The sequence below is a fragment of the Chroicocephalus ridibundus genome, chromosome 5, assembly GCF_963924245.1.
Source record: "Chroicocephalus ridibundus chromosome 5, bChrRid1.1, whole genome shotgun sequence".
NCBI lineage: Eukaryota > Metazoa > Chordata > Aves > Charadriiformes > Laridae > Chroicocephalus > Chroicocephalus ridibundus.
Genome location: NC_086288.1, coordinates 22403455 through 22422966, shown reverse-complemented (window position 1 = coordinate 22422966; position 19512 = coordinate 22403455). Strand labels below are relative to the sequence as shown.

Genomic DNA, 19512 nt, shown 5'->3' with positions numbered 1-19512 from the left:
CCCCGTGGGAGGAAGGGGATTAAGATGTAACCTTGGGTCAAAAGAGGTTACACAATCAGGATTTCCCATACCAACGCTGAGGAAATTAAATTCATGGTGGAGATGCTCCGCTGCTGAAATGCAAGGAAACACTGGAAGAAACTATCATGATTAAAAAACATGAATTAATTCTTTCACGCAGAAGAGCCCCAAAACACAGATTTGGCAGGAATGCTCTTCAAACTCACTTATTTATTCATTCATTTTAGTAGCCATGCTCGACTTTGTGAATTATTCTCGATAATTCAAGCAGACATGTAAGAAAGTACCCAGTTCCCACATATTTTAATACATATTCTAGACTCTCAAAAATTAAAGTTTTTGAACTATGTATCTGTTTCTACGTGTTCATATACATGTACATCTCCAAAGACGACAGCTGAAAAAGGGAATATTTGTTTTTCATCTCTTAATTATGCTTCTTTTTCCCCTTAGTGCATTAATTTGGCAGCTAAAGGTTTCCGCTCTCACTGAAGGGTGAAGACAACAGAGCCTCTCGGAGCCCCAATTTTTGGCACCACCTCACTCCTACTTTATGCTTGAGGCTACTTCTCCTCTGACTGATTCTTAATTTGAATAAGCTTTCACTGAAGACTGTATCAGAACTGCAGCAAGTTAATCTTATTAAACCGTATGAGTTTAAAAACTCAGAGCTTGATGTCAGGCAGGCTGTTTCCAAATTGGTATACTTAAGATCCAAATTAGATCACAAGCAAAATATTAAAAGGCACTAGAGCCATTTAAGAGTGAACTTCCATTTCCAAAAGAAATTTCTGGACATTGGGAACCCAGGACTCGTGCCAGTTCAGTGGGAGTCAGGCCCTGGCTGCAATGGGTGCTTTTAAGTGTTTTAAACCCTTGAAATTTAAGCTACAGAGAAAGGCTGTTACGGCGTAAAGGAATTTACTTCACCTATTGTCAATACCAGCACAAATACATGGGTCCTCCTAAAGGATGCTTTAGTTATGGGAGGTTTCTACTCCCACCCAAAGTCTCCCAACAAAAAACACCTTTGGGGGACGCTGCATCAATTGGCACTGAATCCGTAAGCTGGATGCAATGAGGTGTGTTTTAAACACTATAAAAGAAAATCTCCATCCTCTTCCTCTCCCTTCGCTCTTTATAGAGCAATTTTGGTTTTTAAATAATTGACAAGTGTTTACAACTTCAGCTTCACTTCAGCCACCTCTGGGCATAGAAGACTGCAGTCATTAGAAATGGGGGAAGTGGTGACTAGGATGCAATCCACCCTTGGCTTGCTGACACACTCAGGCACGCGGTTTGCGGCAAAGCAGGTGGCTGCTTAGGTCCCCTTGACTTCCAGCAAGTTGGTGAGATGATCTACCGGTGCTTTTGCTGCTTGGATGTCATCCAGGCCACAAAAACGAAGTTTGCAGAGATCTCCTGGAACGCTTCTACCTCTGTGCCGGCTTCAGACACAGCTCCTGTCACGTGCACAGCATTACACAAGCACCAAAGTGTTTTCTGGATCACAGTCTGACACAACAGGCATTAGACTGCACTGTTTGGTGCCTGTCTTTAACTCTTTACATCCAGCTACAAGTGCAACTAATCAACTGAAATTGATTTTCCAGAGCTCAGCCTAATCCACTGCATTGAAGGTGACCTATATTCTTTGTGTGTATGTATAGCTAAGGGGTTTGGGGTTTGTTTTTTTTTTAAGGTGTCTCAGATATTAGATGCCTGTGTTCAGCTGTTGGCAACCTTGCCAGTAATTCAAAAGCGGTGCCAAGGAGCACTTTGGACACAGGCAGATTTTAGATGGTTCCTACAGATTTCTCCCCTTCTCCCCCAAATATCAACAGTGAAGACTACTCATCTGCCTTCATACATGCAATTCTCTGTTACCCATGGGAAAATAACTCCAGGTACCAACTTGAGCAGACCTCCAGTCCACCAACATCCCTGACGACAGCATAGTGCTCTGATACGCATGATTCAGACCCCAGACAACTGCAACAAGCATTATATTTTTTCCACAACTAACCTTGCTCCCTCCAAACTAATGGTTGCTTTTAAATTTTACTCCACATATTTTCTAGTATTAGCATAGAGAACCAAAATTTACTTTCCATCAGTGCTAGCTGGGAACTACTGCAATCATTTACGAGGAACTATCTGTTCCAAGTGACCAAGAGAGCTAATAATTTATCAGAAACAGAACAGGCATTTTGGGGAAGGACATAATTATATTTGTGTGGTTTGTAATACTCGTGAGTAAAATGGGACGTTCTGCGTAATTCAAAGCCACTTGGGGAAAGGAAGAGAGGAAGCAGGCGTTCCAAAGAGAAATGGCCTCAAACTCTCAAATTTAATCACAAACAACTTTTTCCTCCCTCCTCCGTCCTTTTGGTTTTGCTTAAAACAAAGAAAACCTTCAGCATCTGAGTAAGCTTCACAGAGGGGGAAAAAAAAAAAGGCAATTAATAATCAAAAAATCAACATCTTGCCTTTACATAAGTAGATGATGCAGCCTGAACTGGAATGCTGTACAGCTCATCTTGTCTCAAACATGGTAACGGGTATAAAGGGGTACTCAGGGAAAAACAATGAGCAACTTCACACACTCGTAACAGAAGCCCAGAACAACCCCCCCTAAGAAGAAATATTTGAAAGACTATAACTTTCTCCCTTGGAGAGCAGGTAAATTAGAAGCAATATGACAAATGCACACAAGCTAATGAACAGAAATGGAAAAGGTAGCTTGGATGCCTCTGCCTTCACAGTCTGAGAAGGGATAGCAATGAAATTAAAACATGACAAAAAGCAATCATTTTTTCACACAATAACCTATTATTCTGCTGGATTTAGCTCCTAGAAGTCATCATGACCAGGGACTTAATGAGATTCAGACAGGATTTGACCATTTATACGGACACCAAGAATATACAGCAATTGCAATTAATGCTAACAAAGAAAATCTAGAAAGAATATTAAAAATCTTGGTCACTGGGGTGAAAGGTCATCTCTAACTATAAGGGATCAGGATAAAAAAAAAGGCGTGGAGGTGGCGGAGACAGTCCCTGCCCACAAAGGGATGCCATGTCCTGCCCCGAGATGGGCAGCTTTTCTTCTGGCCAGCTCCAAATCCTCCCTTCTTTCCTTGCATTAGTTTTATAGTTTTCTACGGTTCTCTTCCTGTTATTCCATCTCCCATTCTTCACAGCGTCTCTGCAATAAAGTTTTTCCTGCTTTGTCACCAGTCCTACTCTGGGTAAAAGCATGTAATATATTGCCTACTACCAACTGCAACTCTCAGTAACGGACTGAATGCTGAGGCCGTAATTCAGTCCAGAGGCTCTACTACTGCCCATAAACTACTCGCTATCTCTCAGTTTACGATGTCAGCAGGACTCCAGCTGAATTAAGGCTTCTACTGTATATAACTGACACCAACGTATTATCTTATGCATAATGCATGGACGATGGCTCTAATCATAAATTCCATATCCTGCCCTTCCTTTACATCACAGATGCAGCCCGGCATCTCTTATGCACTCCGCGTACTGATATATTAAAACCTTCTCCTGAATCATAATGGCAGCAAAACCTTTTCTTGGGTCACTGCTTCCGATAAAAGCCATTCATTCCCTCTTTACCCCAAAGAGGCTGAAATAAAATTCAGCTCATCCCACTAACAAAACTCACACTTAAATTTAAGGACCGTGTTGAACTGATGATCCAGGAACATTGCCTGTGTCAGTCCATATTCTTGACACTAGCAAGGGAATGATTTGCACCTAACACCCATCTTTTGGCTGTTTGCATTTGGTATCAGCAGAGGGATCACACAGAATGCAAAGCTGCACCATGGATGCCAAACTGCAAGCGTGCAAAGGTGAGTGAGGTCTGCAGCGAGCATTTCCAGCCCTGCAGAGCAGTACAAGCAGACACACAGAGAGGGTGTGGTATAAGCCAGCACTGGTTTTACACATCTTGGAACGGAACATGGAGTTCGAGCTCCAAAGACTCCACAAACGATGCAGCCAAAAATGCGCTGAATGAAAGCTTTGAAATCTCCTGGAGAATAGACAATCCCCTGCGTATAAACCCAATTTTGACCCCAGGCACAGACTAACTGAGCTCTTTTGTACAAGAATAAAGTAAAAAGCAGAAGAAACTGATATAGACGCATTACTTCAAAGCCATCTTACCTCACAGCCCTTTAGCCAGTACTTCTAGCCAGAAGACTTACCGGAGAAGCAGCATGTACGTATCTTTCTACTCAAACCAATTTTTTTCTTTGTTATCTTAAGATAGTACGAGTCCATTTAGCCTGCATAAACCTTATACCCTATCTTGCAATGCTCTAAATGAATTTAAGCCTCATGACAAAATGACCAAGCATATGGAGACCAAGCCCTGTGATGGCCTCGTAAGGCTGTCACCTTCAGGCGGACTGAAGATGTAGGAAGACTGAGCAGCAGCATCTTCAATGTTCATCGCTTCAGCAATTTAAGCAACGGGCAGGAGGTGTCACGGGCAGCATGCAGATGCCTGGCTTTAACCTCTGCTTTCAGGCACCTCAGATAATGCTTTTCATGGTACTACATTTGTGTTAGCAAAAGCAGAGAACAGTACCCAAGGACCTAGAGTTGCACCTTCCCTGATCCAGGTTACAGGAAGGCTTTCTATGTGCTTGCACCCACCTCCTGCAACATGGGAATAAATGCAGTACACATTTCAACCGGCGGACACCACTGTCAGCAACGTCTCCATCTTTGCTCAACACTGGTACAAATTAGTAGCTGCTGTTCTCAACAAGTCTCAAACGTTCAGAAAAAACAGATGACAGGAGCATGTTTCACACAGGTCTTCTCCCACTGGCAAAAGCTACACGCGGCATGCTGCCAAGGGCTGGCCAGTCCCTTCCCTCTGACAGGCTGGAGCCAGCCACCTTTCACACTAGTAAAGTAATGGATGGAGTAATAAACCTGGATTTTCCCTGCATGGGTTTCAGCACATCATGTGTTCTGCACTTCTGAGGCCACTTCAAGACATGATTTATCCAGGACAATATCCCATGTCTTCTCTTTGTCAGTTAAAGGCTGGGGCAGGGGGGGATGAAATGAAACAAAAGAAAATAGCTGAGAAACTGAAATGGTCTTAGAAAACAGCAACGATGAATTCCTCCAGCTTCCTCCAGCCTGCGCACTTCAAGGAGGCCTTTGCCTTTTGCCACGGAGGCTGCCAGTTGCACATTTCTTTCTCAGCTCGAGCCTGGATTTTCTCAAATGACAGCGCATTTGCAAATAATAACGCAAAGGCAACCAAAAACCAGCAGCCACGGCACAACACAACTGTCTATTTATTTATTTATTTACTTAGACTGGGGTGTTTTATAGCTGGCCACGGCTACCAATTGGTACCCGGGGAAGCCTTAAGCATTAGTTTTGATCTACAGAGCCTTCCACAGCTTGGAACCTAATTACCTTCAGAAACTACTGCCTCCTCCTCATCTGTTACCATGGCAGCTGCAACCAGCTGAGATGCTTGGGCTGACAAGCCCTGATTTACTAGGGTACCAGGGCAATTCCAGGGTGCTGTCGCTTTCAGAATTTACTCCTCTGCTTGGGTCTGACAGCATTTTCAGGAAAGGAAGAGGTAGGATAAATTAAGACTGTGCAGGCTGGGAAGTAGCAACCTTTTTTTAGAGTGACTCAACAGCTCGGTGCATACTGCTCCACTAGCACTTATTGTTTTTTGAGGTTTTTTTGTTATTTTTCTCTCCCCCCCACTCCTTAGGAATATTATGTCTGGCCTTGTCCCAGGGTCAAGGTGCAGATGAGATTAGTAGACTTTGCTTCATTTTAAAATATCTTTCCACCTGGTGAGAAAATAGATTGTTTAACCAAGTGGTAAGGCTTGTTTTCTAGCCTTTAAAATTAGAATCCAGGGAACGTGCACTTCAGTATTCCCTGTTAATTTCTACTGGTTACAGAAACTACTGTTTAACTGAAACATTAGTATTTTTCCATATTGATGCTTTTCACGTGGCAGTCTCAAAGCGCCAGACTTGTACTTCCCAGAAAGAGAAAAGCCTAGCTTCCCATTGCAACATCTCAGTCCTTCAGAAATGCACTTCCCATGCCATCTGTGTGATAACAAATTTAGAAAAATGATTAGTATCTTGGCAGTCTTCGCAAAATGTACTCAGGATGCAGGGGAAGGCAGAGGGGTTCCTACCAAATGGGGCATTCAAGTACCTGAGTCAGAGGTGATGACAATGTCTAAGTAGGGGGCTGTTTTCTGAGAAATATGCCATTAATTTTGTAGTGCCTGATACAACTGTGCTGCAGTTCAGCTGAAGTCTGCTCATTCAGTCCTCTTGATGGCCTTGTTATTACAGGACCTCCAGGTCTGCAGCTCTCCTTGTCCTTCATGTTGTCCCCACATGCACCAGCACAAGCTACTTAATATAAAACACCCTATGAGAACATCACAAAATTGGTATGATCAAAACCAGTGGCCATTTTATGAATGATTAATGTGAATTATCCTATCTCTAAAATACAGATAACACTGCCTCTCTATTTCCCACTGCAAGAACAGATCACTGGCATTTGAGAAGTGTCTTAAAAATCACAGGTGCTGATAGCATCAATAACAGCACACCATGAAATGCAATAATATTACAATAATAGTGGCACTCGTTTCGGACTCCTGCATTTTTCAGGTCATCAACCAAAAACATTAACAAAGCACAGCCCTTCAGGAAATGAAAAAATCTTTGTGGTGTAATGCAAGCTGGTTCATACAATTTCTTTGTTCTCAGCCACTCTGTGCAAACTGCCTGCTGCCATCCTTCCAACTACCTGGAGAGTTGTGAGTGTTCCTCCTGACATAAAAGGATCAGGCCCTTTGATGAAACTAACTGGAAATCTGAGAGTGTCAAGCAGCTGACGACAGTCTTATGCTCTTAATTGCACTTCTTTCTTTTTTTTTTTTTTTTCTCCCCAAAAAAACAAACTCTAGGTCTTGACCTGCAGGCTTCATCAATGACACCAGCACTGAAACAACAGGGACAAACCACACAGGTTAGACTTGAACCTAAAGGAAACTAGCTCAGCTAAGCAACTGGAGCCCAGCAGGGCATCTAGTACCTCCCAGCTGTGCCTCCTGCAGAGCTACTAGAAATTGTCTATCTGCTCAGCCCGTGTAGAAGACCAGCAGAGCTGCAGCGCCCACCTGCCAGGCCCTGACCTGCACCGCACCAGGTGCTCTCCTGGGGGCAGAGAGCACGGTGACCAGCTGCAGTGGAGCAGAGGATACGCGTCCTGTTGCACTCTGCAGGCTGCACATCCTCCGCTGGAGGAGACGCAGTTTCTCTATCCTGGGAGCAGCGGGAAGCTTTGGGCAAGAGGTGTCTTGCCTGTGGGACACAAAACAGGTCCAGTGCTCCCTTCAGGGAAGAAAAGAGAAGAGAGCTGAGCAGCTTTCAGCCCTCGTCCCCAGGCCAGAAGTAACAGTGGCACATAAAAGCTCTGCAACGCTCTACTGTGGCAAAAGGCAAAAGCTGCCCCCTTTGCAAACTGAGCTCTCTAAGCTGCTGAGAGATACAAGAAAGTACCCCAGCAAGAGCTTTGCACATTTTCTAGCTTCCAAATTTTGAAAAGGCAGAAGGAATTTTACTTTGATTTTGGGAACAGCTGCTGAGACCTGTGAACATTTCTCCCCTGGCTCCTCTGTTACGCCTGCTGGTTTTGTCTTATTATTCCATCCCTCCTTTCCTTCCTCTGGCTTAAGAGTGGCAGACAATGGTTGGGGTAGACAAGGATCCCTTTACTTCCAATATCTGGAAAGCAAAAGGAAAACCTTGATCTTGCCTTTAAGGCAAAAAGCCGCAATTGTTCTGTGTATGCGTACCTACATGCCAGCTTTGCTACTCAGACTTTCCCCCGCATTTTAACATTCAAGTTTAAAGCCTACAGGAAAGGATAAGGAGCTCAGTAAAACAGACTGTTTAAAATTACAAAGTTAAACACAAAGGCCGTATCGAAAGCACACAGTTCTGTGAACATACATGCAAAACCTGATCCCCCCCATCTTCTTCCTTCCATTGGCTTCAACCCAGGAAAGTACACAGGCAGGTCTTCATTTCACAAAACGCATATGCCTTAAAAAGAAGCACACGCTGGCGTATTTGTCTGAATCAAGGAGGCGGCAACTAAATGTTTAATTCCCTTGCCAGCGTTGCAGCCTTATATTTGTGTGTCCCTTTTACAAGGCGACTAGCTCCACTGACTTGTAGTGAAACCACCAGCACACGAAAAGTAATACACAGATTTTGTCTTCCTGAGCTGGGCATTTCCTTGGTGGAAAGCATCCACCAAGAAATTCAAGAGAACACACTGAAAGCCTTTTTTTTTTTTCTTCTCTTTTTCTTTAGGGTTTTTTTAATAGACTAAATGGCAGTGTTAGCACTATAAAAACAATGGCGTCTCTAAGGGGAATAGGAGGCTGCTTTTCTCTATTATTCGCAGAGAACCCCGGCTGTTTGAGCTGATGATATGTTAATTCTGTGGCACAGTTGCTCAAGGGAGGACGTAGCAAAGTCTCCCATGGTACAGTGCACACAGTGTACAATGGGCACGGTTAGAATTTAATTGTTTGTTACAGCCCTTGAAAAGACGTTTCTCCAAAGCAAACATGCTATGAAATACATTTTTCTCTAATCATATCAGAAAAACTTCAGTACATAAAGCTCTCTTTCTGAGCTTTTACGGGCAGCTGCTACTTGAATGCTTGAAGGAAGAGCTGGTAAGTTAAAAAACAAAATAGGCCACAGAGATTTAATTTCCTATAAAATAGCTCCCTACAAGCTGTTTAAATGTTCTTTACTTAGAGCAATACTCCAAAGATTTTAGAGATTTTCAGGGCAAGGCTTGCAGTAAGAACTCCTTGTGTTCCCTCTGCTCAGGGGGCTCCACAAACACACCATCAGATTTATGCCTTTACCTTTCAAAATAACCCCATGTACTCGTCTGCAAAATTAATTTAAATAAACATACAGAAGAAAGGAACATGCTAGCTTAATTTTTATTGGGGGGTGGGGGAGCAATCACTAATATCTACCATAAATCTGCTCGCTCGCAGCCTCAGCTCACATACTAACATCTCTGTCTCACACATACTTTTCTTCCCACCTTTCCCTCTCCCCCTCCCCGCAGCCGTGCCATAATGTGTCCAAGTCGGCTGTACAGCGTCGTTGATTAAAAACTGCCAGCAGTTAGACAACGTATTATAAAACGTACAAGGGGACTGTGTATTTACGAATGCAATAATTAATCAATGCATAATAAGCGTGCACTGCGCGTGTAGTTTTTTCTTTCCATACGCAGACAGCTTCGACTACCACGCGGGTTACGTGGCCAGGAGGATCTTTAGTTCCCAGTAGCTGCTTCCCCACCCTGCAGCATTAGCAAAGACAAGCTCATTGTGTTAAAGCCTGTCTTCATCTGCAAAACCACCCAAATACTGCTGAACTGATTAATTTTGCAGGTAGAAGCTTTCAGAAGAAAATGCCATTGTTACTGCCGCAACTACTAGGCTGTCACAATTTTCCTTTTAAACAACTTTTTTTTCAGAAGCTCAGCTATAAGGCATACTCAGAGCTGTGAGCTGGCAGACTGGCTTGCATCTTAAGAACATATTTCATTTTAATGGTTTTATTTTTAAATTCTTTCAACTCTTTGAATTAATGGAGATTAAAAAAAGAAATGAGACTGACATGAAAGTGCGAGGTAGAGTGTTTTTCCCCTTTTAAACCTGTCTTTTAACTAGAAACAGGTAATATTTATTTTCCAGAAACTCAACAGTACCCCATTAATAACACAACTGCATGCTACTTCATGAAAATTGACCATCAAGTGGCTTAAATGGAAAGAGACACCACCCTTTCCTGAGCCTCCTCACTGATAAACAGCATCAAGCAAGGCCCCACAGATATTAATATTCAGTCAGTAGGGATGTGCTTTTCCCTTGCAAGAAATTTCCTCCTCAGTGGCCGGCTTCTACAGCACCGCTTTCTGTCTAAATGGGAAAACAGAGATGCTTTGCCCCAGAGATGCGCTTCCCTGCTAACTCTCTGCTAAGCTGTTTTGAGTCTGCAGTGATGGTATCTGGAGCCGAGTAATCAATGTGAGTTTTCATCCCAGTGCTGTGGGCACACACGATTACGTGCCCTCCCTGACCAAAGGGCTAACGTTTATTGCAAACTTGCTACACGTGGGGACTGACCAGAAGATTGCAGAGCTCTGCATTTGGCTTGGAAGCTAGTGCCTGGAGAGCACTGCTAGGTGTATATATAAAAATATTAATACTTTGTAACAGCCCACAAAGGGGATGACATGGTTTTATTCTGCCAATATGCAGAGGATTAAGGATTTCTGCTTGAAGCCACTAACAACCTGAACAGGAGAATTACAATAATTCCACTAAAACCATGCCGAATCCAAGGGACAAACTGATGGCACGTTCTTACCCTTTCTGCTTGTCTTGAAAACGTAACCGGCACAATCCTACAAACAGGACTTCAACCAGCTACGCAAGGAGGTTCAGCTTAAAGAATGGCCTCATAGGAGCCATATGCAATGACAAAGACATTTTTCATGAGACCTCTCAGCGTTTTGAGATCTAAATCCTTGATGTGGAGCAATTCTAAAGGGAGCTCAAAAATAGCCATTAGCATGTCAAATACAGATGACACTTTCTTTTCTGTTGCTCACACAACTCCATTTTTAGTGCAAAGCATCTCACAGAAAACAGCAGCAAGATACTCCATTAAGACCTTGCACTGCTTTAGCCATTAGGTCACCATGCAAACATTGCTACCATGACTTCAATTAGCAACACTTTGCCTATGTCAATACCATTATTAATACCCTAAAATACTACTTTCTATTACTATTTAATTAACAGCCAAACGTACTGAGTAATTATTCACATGAAGTTATTAGGAGAAATGTACTGAATGCAATTACATGTCAAGAGCTGTGACTTACGAATCCTTCCCACAACACTTCTTGGGCCAGAAAATACCCTGAAAAATTCAGCAACAGTTAAAGGCTCTCCATAACTAGGATTCCTCTAGGTTGGAATAAACTGTTAGGCCCCGCTTCTCCAATACAGGAGTCTACATGGAGTGTATCACAGTTACTATTTCCAGATGCAGTAGCCACACTTAACAGCAATAGTTATTATACAGAAATTTAGTAAGTCTTCTGCAAAACAAATGGGAGTTGACTGGCAATTCAGAACCACCCTAAAACTAAGCCTGGCAACACGATGAACGATAGAGACTTTTCGTTGTATTTTGAAAAATGTAAACATTGTTCTGAACACAAAACATTATTTTTTTTTTGCATACAGCACAAAAAACAGTGAATATGCATTTGAGAAAGACTTCATGTTCAGTAAGAGCCTTGATATTTAAGTATGTCAGAGGTAAAATTGGGAGACAGTGAGTATCAAGATGACTGATTGGTAGTACTTACAGCAAGTGTTATTTATATTGCGGGATGCTAACCAAACTCTGCTAAACCCACAGTTTAGCAATGATAGCTGTAATTCTGTGCACATACATACAGACTAAGTACCCGCATTTTCCCATGCAAACACACACACAAACTGGTGTGTACATACCGGATTAGAAAACCAGCAGTCAGCAAACAAAGAATATTAAATGCTATACCTTTGAGTCATAATCTTATAGGCATCTGGCAGATAACAGCGGATATTCTCCATCTGAGCAGGATCAGAGTCACAGATTTTATCATCAGTCCTCCCGTAGTTGGCACTTTCGATCATGATAACATCTGTTCCCGGGCAGCGAAGCTCTATGGGGTAACTCTCGCAGGACAGTTCCCTTCGGACTACAGCCATGGGGACCGGAGCACGGCTGAAAGCTGCAAGGATTAACACAGAAACACAGTAAACATTTACTTTCCACACTGAGGCTAGGATTAAAAGTGGAACAGTGTTTAGCAGCAGGTTTTATCCATGTGCTGTACTGAGATAGTTTTGGTACCATTGAGATATGGTCTGCAGAAATGGGGTCCAACACCCCGCTGGCTGGCTGCCCAGAGAAATCACTTCTCCACTCAGCAACTTGATTTTCTCATCTCAAAAATAAGCTAATAATCCCTTTTATACAGGGCTTTAGAAATCTCCCATTGAAAGAGGTAAATACCAACTATGGCATTGTTATTACTTCTACTTACCAGGTGAAAAGCTAGTTGGCTTTGATATATAAAATTACAGTCCTGCGTTGTGCCTGATCAACCGGGGGAAATTTTCTGACAACAAGCAATGCAAGCACCAGGATCCCACCTGCTCAGCAAGATTGCATCTGTCCTACTGCAGATGTCATAACATCTGCATTGCTCCGCGTCCTTTTCTCGGTCCTTAGAAAACATGAGCCTAATGGCTTTTGCTGTAGCCTGCAGCATGCCAGGGGATGGCCTGCGGGTTCTGGCAACCGTCCTGAAGTTTGGGCCCTGCAGTCATTTTTTCCATGGAAAGGCCAATATATGGGACACCGGGTGACTGAAGTTCAATCTCAGCTTTGCATCATATTTGCCTGGATGTTCAATACTGTCACTTACTTGTAAAGTTAATTTAAAGAGCTCTCAGAAATCTTACCTGTTTTAAAAGAAATCCATGCTACAGTTTGCAAAAGAAAAAAAAAAAAAACACGCTTTGAGATGCCTTGAAATCAAAGCACTAAAGTATCAGTAAATAAACTCACATGATAACAACCAATAATATTTCCCATCTTTACAGCCTCTTTGATCCAAATATCTGCAACAGCTTGACAAACGTGAATGTATTAATCCCCCAAATATCCCTACGAAGGAGCTATGCATCATCATTCTCGTCTCAGACGCAGAAGGGTTATTGCGGCTTCCAGAAGATCTCATGGGGAATCCACGGTGAAGCTGGGAACCGAATACTTGTTTTCCAGCCAAGCGCACCAGCCACGAGCTGAAACAAAAGCCAACCCCTTCCCTTCCTTTTTCCCCAAGCATGAAAACTTACACCGAAAAGGTTTCCAGTGGCAGGGATGATGTACCCTTCTGGCTCCATTTTGTACTACTTCCAGCCACAAAACTCAACATACAAATTAAGCCTGTATCTATGCGATGGTCACAGAGCAGTCAGAGAAGGTTTAACCCTCTAACAGATCCAGGGCCCATCTGACACCAAGCATCTTTCAAATACTCACTTTCCCCCCTGGCCCCATTATAAAAACACCAAAATACCCTTCCCAAAATCAAAAATCCCTTCTGATGCACTGTTGTCTTGTCCCACAAAACTTCCACAAGGTACACACACACCAAATTTGCTTATGGAAATAAAAGCATACTGACATTTCTCGGTATACCCCTTAACTGTATCAGGGCTGCTCTTTCCGTCTGTCTGGCAGGCAGCAATCCAACACATTACTCAAACTTCCTTGAAGCCTTCTATTATTGTCAGTTGTCTCATTTAGATTTGTATTATTGGACAGAGAAACATTCCCATTTCTGTAAATTTGCAGGGATTACTGTAATATCAGATCCTCACTGATGCGCCAGAGTTGTGGACTAATTGACAAACCCCCCAGACAGACATGCGTTTACTCTTGAATAATAGCTTCTACAATTAGCATAGCTTTAGGGTTTGGATCATGTAAGACGTTCTCCTTCCCCAAGACCAGAAAAACGGTTTTGTCCTGAGCTCACATTGCACCATACATTTGTGTAATGCAGTGAATTCTTACTGTGGCCAAGCTCTCCTGTAACAGGAGAAGGGAAGCAAGGAGGACAAGCGCAAAGCCCTGCGATGCAATACCTTGTTCTTACCCTTGGCTTTACGTCACTAATCAATGACAAGGGATGATGTCACTAATCAATGACAATGATGGGACATAGAGACAGCATTTGAGCGAAGAGATAAGCCCATCAGAAAAGCAGAGTCGGCAAAGCCCAGCAATTTTAGCCTGCCCTACAAACAATATCAAGAGGTGTTAAGTCTGTTTAAAAGGGTCTGTCCACAGAAGCGCCTGCAGCAGCCCCTGCTCTGCCAAACAACAGACCCTGTGGCAACAGTGGTGAAGTTTATATTTGCCTGCGTTACCTTTAGCATTCACTGGCCCAGTGCTGACCAGAAAACTTCTGATGCCAGGCTGCTGATTTTGGAAGGGAGCTGTGGTGAGCTCTCTTTTCAAGCCTCTTCCGTACTAAACCTGAGCAGATTGGCAACACAGGAGGCAGAAGGTTTCTAGCAGCTTTTGGCAGAACACTCAGGCCAAGTGCCCTCCCTCCTCCTGCCATGCGCTTAGAGGACTCCTACTAACTGCAAAGAAAATGGCAAAATGACGTTTACAGTCAATATTAGCTGTTTGGGGCTATGGTTTGGCCCAGTTCTTGGTCAATTTGGGTCCTTTTCTCTTGAAGACTACTGTAGGCTACAGAAATGGCAAAGACAGTTGCTCATACTGCTTTACTTTTCACAGTTCCCACTACAGAAAACACAACTCAAACCTCTGACCCACATGCTTCAGAAAGTATATTTTTGACATTAATTCCTATGCATTTTCTGCAGTAACTATTCTATATTGTCAAAGAAAGCAGACATTAAACACGTGATGATTGAAGAAAACCCCACTTATAATCACAAAAATTAACTGTCTGGGAATTCACTCGTACAAACTTGGTGTATTTGTCAAACAGCCATCCTGTACATATGCAGCTAATTTTAACTCTCGTGTTCTGTTGGAAATAAGACATTAGGAACTGCTACCAGCAATATGGTTTTATTAAATTAGAAGTTTATATGAGGGCAAAGATAGCATCCTAATCTCACAGCAACTCTGTCAACAATGATGATGCAGTACTTCAGGCTTCTGGTGGAGGATTTCACAGTTAATATGAAAATACAGAGGTTTAATAAAAACTGTTAAACATGTTTCTGTACCGAGTGTGAGAGCACATATCTGGTATCTTGGACATCTCTTCTGTACGTGAGACTTTTCACCACTGATCTACTAAAATTGCATGAATGCAATTTTACCCGCCAAAAAAACAAAATCCAAACCAAACACCCCTCCCCAAAAATAACAGCTCATGTTCTACTTCCCATTAAAGAAGCTCTGGACAGATGGAAACATTTCTAGATGTGGCTTTCTGTTTACTGCAATTCACCTTTTTGTTTCTCACATAATCATTCAACTGCTCACCATTAGAAGGGCAGCTTTCACTTACAGACACCTCAATGTGGTATCATGGAATCAACATTTATTTCCTGGATATACAGCATAAAAGAAATGTGACACTCTGGACAAACTGTAGGAATAGCTGAATACTGTAATACAACATGACAAGAGAAAGCAACGGCACGTGTTTTCCATCCTGCCATCCTCCGATTCAGTTGCTCTGCATAGCGTTTTTTTTCTACCCCGATAGCTGCAATAAATACTCCAAAGGGAGATTAGAGGTTGGCTGTTTATCTCCTTGTAAGCACATTTCTTGATGTTGCGTCCCTATATGATAATCTTACTTAAACATTTTTACTGGTTTTCCTGCGAGGAGCAAAGATTTTTTGCCTTTTGCTATGAAATAAGATACGTCAAAGCCCATCTGTGAAATACACAGCACGACTGTATTAATTCATTAATACACTTCTCTCTTCTTTGAGCAGCTCCCCATCTTTGCAGTCTCTCACTGAGCTCCTTATTTAATCTTCTAAATAAGTGACCTAATTGTTGGCTTGAAGTAAAGAGTAGCTGATGGCTGCTTACTACTTTGGAAAACAGGTGTCTTTTTCCAGGATCCTATGTGCAGACAGCCATCTAAATACAGACGGCAGAACTTAAAGATTTTGAAAAACACTCTTTTTAACATTTAAACACGTGCCAACTTGAGTCTTATAAGTGCAGCCATTTAGTGGAAAATCATCCTCCTGAGCTTCTGCAGGGCAAAGTGAGAGCAGAGGGTGAAACGGCAACAGATAATGACAGGATTTTATCTGGGCGATTTAGAACTTCTTTGTCTCTGCTAATTTCAGGAGCTGGAAAATTAAGTAAGTCATCAAAATCTTGTGCTTTTTCTCCCCCTCACTTTTGACCTCAGAACATAATTGCCTCTTGTCATGCCTGCAGGGCACGGGCTTGTAGTTATCATTGTGTGCTTAATCAAATGCTGAAATAGCCTTTAAATTGCGTGTCTTCTTGGCTGCTAGAGACTTGTTGAGCTCTGTTACATTTAGAGGCATGATGGTAGTAGATGTACTTTTAAAAGAAAAGTGTGGGATGATGCTTTTAATTAGGTTTCATATGCAATTTTCCCAGCAAAATGATGTTCTGGCTCAGAATTTTCAGAGTGAAATTTTGGTGCATATTTAAGGGCGGTGAAACAAAAGCTGGAAATGTAGAGATAATTATTTTCCCAAGCTCTGCACATGATTTGGTCTGCCCAGCTAAATACCTGACTTACTGTTCCCAAAGGGAACACAACAGGCTGGGAGAAGAGGTTTCCTACTAATTTGGAGGAATGCTTTGTGTTTGTAATTTTGCAGTACTTAATATTCCCACAGTTCACCTTGACTCTGCGGGAAAAAAAAAAAAAAAAAATCAGAAAGTAATAACAAAAAAATCCCCCTCTCCCCTTATTCTGAAGCCTTCTTAGGTATGGGTATGAGCTGAAATCCCTTTCGGGCACTGAGTCAACAGGCCTTATATGATTCTGTCACTCCCTGAAGAGAAGCGCATGCTTAAGTGCTTTTCTAAATCAGGGCCCTACTTTTCCCTATTAAGACATAAAGTCTCATTAGTGTATTCATTTGCAGTGTGCAAACACAGCTCAGTGCTTCTTCTGTCTCCCTTTTCCTTAATCCAAATTATACTTGGCCTCTGATTTCGACAACAATATTAGTAGCAAACAAAAACTCAGGTTAAAGATAGCGACCATAAACATTTCTCCAATGTACAATATTCTCATTCCCCAGTATTTTCATTGCTCACAAATATCAATGTAGTTCTAACTAACATCTAACTCGATGATCTCAAAGGTCCCTTCCAACCACTAAGATTCTGTGATTCTGTAACGAGCTTAGAAAAACTGGTTGGTCCAAACTTCTTTGAAAACTTCTGATTAGTATCCAAATATTCCCTCTCCCTCACTTTCTCTACATATGCTGACAACAAGTTAAATAGCAAAGAACTCTGTGTCTTTTCCAAGGGGACAGGGTGGAAACGCCTTTCTTCTACTCTAAGTCTGCAGAGGGGTTAAAGGTGCATCCTACAGACGATGGCTGGTGCCAAGACATTGCAGCAAACGCTTGCAACATCCATATGCAGCTCCCCTGGGGAGGAAATGCAGACTGAAGGCGGCCAGTGCGGCCAACCAGCTGGAGCCATCAGCAGTGCAAGGCTGGAGCGGGACAGTGCTGGTCTCCACTCCCGGCTCTCCCCTCTGTGCCTCGGTTGATTTCTCTCTCATCTATAACAATGTGAAACTTATCTGTTCTCCATTAAGCACTCCAAAATCTGCTAGGGAAAGAAGAGAACTAGATATAATCCTCAGAAGGTGAGGAATGTGGCTTCAGCCTGGGCTTCCCCATGTGAGTCAAATACCACCCACCCCCCCACCCACCTACCCCCAGGCTCTCTTAGGCTTGCTTTCTTATTTCATAGCAGATATCAAAAACAATTTGCAGCTTTCCTATGGGCACCCTCACCAGAAGCAGAGATCCCCCTTACTCAGCAAACAGCCAGCTATGAACAGACTTCTCAAACTGCAGGAGCATCCTCTTATACGATGAGATGGAGTACACAAAAAGAAGACAGAAGAGAAACACAATGCTGTGCAACACACCCCAGCCGTGGCAACCAAAGAAAAGCTAAAAAACCCCACCACCTTACACCCTTCCCTGTGCATTTTACGTGGAGGTTGAGGTCAGCTATCTTATGGTGACATAAATTGCTTAATTTACCTCCATTATAACACTCAAATGACACTTGTTAGGGATTTGCTCCCAGGTTATGTGAGTGAAAATACAATAGATGTTCAGCAGCATGTTTCTATGAGACACCCTCCTCCATGATGAAGAGGGGACACAGGAGAAAGGTGTAAGTAAACATAGAGGGGTATTTCTATAGCAGCTGCCAAATCCACACACAGACAGCGCATTTTCCAAGGTGATGCAGCCGAGGATGCAAACAGAAGCACAATAAAAAGCCTAGCCAAGTCCCAAATGGCACATCTCTGAAGCAAGCCTCTGCCCCCAAGCACCAGCCTCCTGGAAAGTACCTTTTATTTCTACGGCAGACCTCCTTCTTCCACATTTCTAGACACTCTAGAGGTCAGATCTCACAAGGGTGATGCAGAAACAACTGGTCCTTTCCACTACCCATTCCCATTGAGGCCTAGAAAGCCCCGGGACAGTAGCCAGAGGATTAAGCACCAAACAGCTACATCCTGAGGTACTTCTGCTGCTCACGCTTCATACCACTGATATTCCTCATCTCCTTGCCGTGCTCAGATGGTAAATACCCTTCTCTCCCCTTGCTCTCCCAAACTCTAGCTCAAACTACGGGGAAGCTTTTCTCATTAATAAAGAGTACTAGATTCTCTTAGACTGTGTAAGTATTAGATTAGCTCTTCCTATAGGGGTAAAGAGAAAAGAAATTTACAGATGATGGGCAAAGAGGACTGGTGGAAGACCACCAGAAAGAGGAAAGAACAGTGAACTCGATGCATTTGCACCTACGGATGGGTGCTCGTCAGGGAAATGGCTCATTGCGAGGCCCTGTGAGGAAAGGAGATGAAGTGATAAAAGAGCAAGACCAGAGACACCAGATGGTAACTATGAATGGAGCAGTCTGACAGTAGGAGGCGACTGACGACATGTAAAGGGAGAGGCAAGACGGCAGGCTGGCCCAGGGAGACGTGGCATTGAACTGAAGCAGACCTGCAAGACCAAGCACTGCAACAGCAGTATTCTGCTTTTTCTTTCTATTTCTCCCTTCCCATCTTCTTGCTGGGACTCCTGGGCCACTGCCTCATTAGTGGGAAATACTCTGAGAATTGCAACAAATGTTTCTTTCAACAAGTCCTCATCTTCACAAATCCCCTGCTTACAGAGAGGTGAATACCTCTGCAGCTAATGTTTACACCAGAGCACACTGCAAAGCAAGGCATCACCAAGGGTCACCCTCCATGCAGCCAAAGGGGCAATGGTCCAGGGTACACTCACCTACCGGGTCACTATTGTTGAAGGGAGAGAGTGTGTTCTGCTTCTCCCCCAGCCTAGCCCTCCGATCTACAGCCATGGTTCAGAGGCTGGACCTGCACACAGTTCTGGTGGTCCCTCGACACCTTCATGAGGCAGGTCAACTCAGTAGGCACCAAGAAACAAAACCAGGGGGAGGGTGGGGAGAAAAGAGAGATTTCTGCTGTGATGGTGGAGTTG

At 43.1% G+C, this 19512-nt stretch overlaps 1 protein-coding gene across 23 annotated transcripts in view; it reads right to left on the bottom strand.

Moving 5' to 3' along the window:
• The window catches only part of ADGRL3 (adhesion G protein-coupled receptor L3), a 524984-nt gene that overhangs the window by 264864 nt on the left and 240608 nt on the right, over window positions 1–19512 (bottom strand). For 22 of the 23 annotated variants that reach the window (XM_063335276.1, XM_063335273.1, XM_063335277.1 and 19 more), the window contains exons 4-5: window positions 12703–12723; window positions 11753–11966 (exon numbers count right to left, since the gene is read on the bottom strand). In XM_063335276.1, coding sequence (XP_063191346.1) covers window positions 11753–11966; window positions 12703–12723 — 235 coding nt within the window. The remainder of the gene's footprint in view (window positions 1–11752; window positions 11967–12702; window positions 12724–19512) is intronic. The other variant, XM_063335259.1, reaches the window with a different exon arrangement.